General features: G+C 37.0%; 1 protein-coding gene across 2 annotated transcripts in view; it reads right to left on the bottom strand.

Annotated features, from left to right (window-relative positions):
• prc1b (protein regulator of cytokinesis 1b) overlaps positions 1 to 4497 on the bottom strand; it is a 20832-nt gene that overhangs the window by 9434 nt on the left and 6901 nt on the right. For both annotated transcript variants that reach the window (XM_016292359.1, XM_016292360.1), the window contains exons 3-6: positions 2250 to 2372; positions 1182 to 1415; positions 907 to 1077; positions 683 to 832 (exon numbers count right to left, since the gene is read on the bottom strand). In XM_016292359.1, coding sequence (XP_016147845.1) covers positions 683 to 832; positions 907 to 1077; positions 1182 to 1415; positions 2250 to 2372 — 678 coding nt within the window. The remainder of the gene's footprint in view (positions 1 to 682; positions 833 to 906; positions 1078 to 1181; positions 1416 to 2249; positions 2373 to 4497) is intronic.

Genomic DNA, 4497 nt, shown 5'->3' on the forward strand with positions numbered 1-4497 from the left:
CTTGTTGTTTGTCATTTCTCCGATCACAAATGCAGACATGGTTTTATGTTTACGCGGCACGATGCAACACAACGCGTAAAAAGACAGTATAAATCATTATAATCCATAATTATGTCCCCACTGGATGCAACGAATGCCTCGTTTATAATGGGTTTTCATGTTTTTGAATCATCGCTCCGGCCTGACAGGGCATCATCACAATATGGTAAGGGGCGTAACATTTCCGTCACACGCTTGAGGTATTCGGCCAATCCAATGCACTGGATAACGGGCCAATCACAGCACACCTCGCTTTTCAGAACGATGAGCTTTGTAAAAATCGACGTGTTTCAGAAAGGCGGGGCATAGAGGAGAAACAATAATGTACAGTATGTGGAAAATAATGTGTTTTTTTTTTTACCTTAAACCGCATAAACACATTTCATTACACCAAATACACAAAATAATGTTCTTTTTAGCAGCATCATATGACCCCTTTAATCGTCACATAAAGCCATATCGCAATTCTGATCTTTCTGTCCCCAAATTTAAGACCTCCTGAAATCCTAATTAAGACTTTCTTGTACAATTTAAGACTTTTTAAGACCCTGCGGGAACCCTGTAATTAATGCAATGTTGTATAATTAAGGTAAGGAAAAATAATGTGTTTTTGATAGAAGCAAAAAGTCAAAAGGTTACTAACAGCTTGCAGATTTCTTTTCTTTGACAGGGTTATGTGTTCACAAATTGCATCACGCTCTTCCTGTGGAATCTGCAACCGTTCCCATAGTTCATGGATCTTCTCCCGATAAGAGCCACAGACACGTTCATTCTCTGTCTTTCTGCTCTCCAACTGAAATGTTTAAATACTGAGTTATATAACTGTTTACAATGTTTAGAGTATGTCAGACTGAGCTTATGTTGTACCTGGTGAAGGAGGACTTTGAGTGAATCAATGTTTTCTTTAGACAAGCAAAAATTCTCTTCATCTTCACAAACGACATCCTTTTCAAAACTAGTCTCAGGCAACTGATCCAGATCCCCCATGCAAAATATTATTTGCTTCTTCAATGTGACAAATTCATTGTGTCTTCGTTCCTTTAAACATATATAAAAAACACTGTATCAAACTGAACATAATATTTCAATTGCTGAGACGTTTATAAGAGTGTAGTATTTAAAACAAAGACTTAACGTCATACTTTCTCAGCAGTGAGAGAGGAGATGTGTTGACGGAATTTCTCCAGCTGTTCCAGGGAAGGAACAGAACTAGCAGAGATAGAAAACGGCTGCAAGCAGAGCAGGTCACAGAGATCCTGATCCTGCTCGGTTAAGGCTTTGAGCGCTTGCATTCTCTGATTTTTCTCCTTTAACATCACTTCAACATGCATCCGGAGGTCTTTTTCCTGCTGTAGCATTGTGCTACTTCTGTCCTCCTAAAATGATTATGAACCAGAACCACAAAAAATATGTTTCTTCATTCTGTTGTGACCTCATACAATCAAAATTGGAGTTATGTGGCTTTTAGTGTATTAGCTATAAAGACATTTTCTATAGTCAAAGGTTTGGAATCATTAATGCTCACCAAGGCTGCATTTATTTGATTAATAATAATAGTAATTATATCATATAATAGTAAAAACAGTTATATTGTGAAAAAATAATTTAAAATAACCTTTTTTTAATTTTAAAATATAATAATTTTTTCATGTGATGACAAAGCTGAATTTTCAGCAGCCATTACTCCAGTTTTCAGTATAACATGATCCTTCAGAAACCATTCTGATACACTGATTTGGTGCTCAAGAAACATTTATGTTATTATCAATGTTGAAAACAGTTGTGCTGCTTAATATTTTAGTGGAAACCGGGATGTAGTACTGTTCAAAAGTTCGGGGAAAGTTCGATTTTTTAAGAAATTAATACATTTATTCATCAAGGATGCGATAAAAAGATCAAAAGTGATCAATTCAAAATAAACGTTTTCTATATATCAAAGAAAACTGAAAAAAAAGATCAGTTTCCACACAAATAGTAAGCTAAACTACTGTTTTCAACACATAGTGTATCAGTATATATACTGATAGTGTACTGTATATCTGTTTTTACAGTATTTTTGATCACAAAAATGCAGCCTTGGTGAGCGTAAGAGATTGCTTTCAAAAACAAAAGAAAAAAAAAAATCTCAGTTCCAAACTTTATTCAAAACCTCTTTTTTTTTCTGGTTACCATGGTGTTATCTGAAGTATGTATCCAGAGTAAATACTTACCTGAAATGGGGGGAGCTGCAGTTCCAAGCACAAGTTACTCAACTCTTTTTGACATTTCTCAATACTTGTCATGAGACGTTTCCGCAGACTCTCTTCCTCCACAATCATCATGTCCAGAAGACTCTAAAGCACATGTTTTGTTAGGTTATCACTGAAAACACTCTTTCATAGGATTCACAGGGCCGCATTAACCATTGAGCTAGGTGGGGCTGAAGCCCCGGGGCCCAAGTAAGGAGGGGGCCCGTGATTGGCTGTGGAGTAGATTGACGGACATCGGTAGCGCTGATTGCCAAAGCCCCACCACGCCCCTCACTTTTTAGTTTTTCCGTAAATTCCATGCATTATCATTAGAGATTAAAACGTCACATTTGAATTTGGTTTACCAATCAAATGCATTTATTATAGGGCTGTGCGATATGGACAAAAAAAACCTATCGCGACTTCTTTGATCAATTTTGCGATTTCGATTTTAATCACGATTTTGACACACACAGACATGCTTTACAGTCATTAATGCATTCAGTGTGAATTTTAAAAATATTTTCAAAAGAAAACCAATTAGAGCTTTATCAAAAAGCTGTAACCTGTCTCTAGAACAGACATAAGGCAAAATAATCACTAAGTAAAGGTATAACAAAATGTCTCTAGAATAGACATGGCAGAAAAAGAAAAAAATCCCATGTCCAGGGATTTGTTTTGCAATGCATTGGTCATAGAGCTCTTTGTGACGTTGCCTCAGATGTTGAACTAGATTTGTTGCGCCAAATTCACACGTACTCCATCTGCAGTGCATATACAGTATGTGTATGTGGTGCAGAAGCAGCATGGACTCATTTTGCTTTCGCACAGAACGCGTTTGCAGTCCGCTCCAGAACCAGTCTGTTCTGTTCTCGTGCTCCATTTAGGCACGCTGCATTCTGATTGGTTCGGATAGCATACTGCGGGAGGTCGGGGGCGCAGAAAATCGTGCTATAAAGTGATTTAGAAATCGAGCAAACTCAAATCGCGATTTTATGACGATTTCGATTAATCGCACAACCCTAATTTATTATATATTTTACTTTTGAATGAACTGTGCACGTAGCCAATCTTCGATAAGTAAAAACGTCAACTATTTGGGAAAAAAATAGTGAGAATTTTTTTTTTAACAATCCACAGCTAGTTTATTTTACTAAAGCTGATGATGGAGTGGGAGTTGTGGAACCGCAAATGGACCGGACACATGGAGCCGATAAAAACACAGCATCATCATCCCCACAGATTTTAGGTTAGTTTGATTATTAACTTGATAGACGTAGGGCTCCAGACTGCGACCAAATGGTCGCATTTTGAGACCATTTTCTCTGTCGGTGCGACTAATTTTTGTGAGAGGTCGCACTGGCGCTCATAAGCGCTGCCATTTCTGTTGCATTTGAGAAACATCCAACGGCAAACGAAACAAAAGCTAAATTAAACCACGCTACGTTTCAGTTGCACAGCGCGGACCGCGATGCAAACAAACTTGTCCGAGCTCAGAACAGCTTTACTCGGGAGCCAAAGTTGATTTCGTGACACCGTTACTGCACAGATACAACAGTGCTGCAGATCCAGTGAGAAGCGTTTGAAATCACCGCACAATGATAAGGTTGCTGCGAGATCTAGTGAGAATAATTCAAATTCTGCACAGAATTCTCTGTTATAAACAGCGCTGACATACGTCAGGAAACCAGAAGCGGTAAGGCTAACTGGAACCATGGTGTTGTGGTAGAAATAGTCGAATGCATTACATCATTCATTTCAGGGTTTGTACAACCTTTTGAGAGAGAATTTCAAGCACTTTTCAATGACTTTCAAGCATCTCACACAACTATTTCCAGCTCTTTAAAGCTCTAAAATGATCCAGTTTGAATGTTATTTTTAATGGGATGACCAAAATACACTTTGTGGTAAACAAACACTTATGTAAAAATAAACAAAAATACATCAAATCACAATTATAACCAGTAGACGGCAGCAGAGGAGCACTTATTGGCTTATTAGTCATTAATTTCTACTTTTTCTCTATATTTTGAAATTATAAAATCACTATTATAAAATATCAAATCATCAAGAAATCAGATTTTGTCAGTTCTTTACACTTTTTTTGTGCATGAAGTAAGAAAAGTCACAAAGTGTTGTTAATAAAAGTAAATTGTGAATGCATCTTAACTCAAGCTTAGTGCTTTACTATCAAATCTGTATAAACAATAAACAAAAGAAAAATAAACAA

This window comes from Sinocyclocheilus grahami, unplaced genomic scaffold (assembly GCF_001515645.1).
Source record: "Sinocyclocheilus grahami isolate Dianchi unplaced genomic scaffold, SAMN03320097.WGS_v1.1 scaffold284.1, whole genome shotgun sequence".
Lineage (NCBI taxonomy): Eukaryota > Metazoa > Chordata > Actinopteri > Cypriniformes > Cyprinidae > Sinocyclocheilus > Sinocyclocheilus grahami.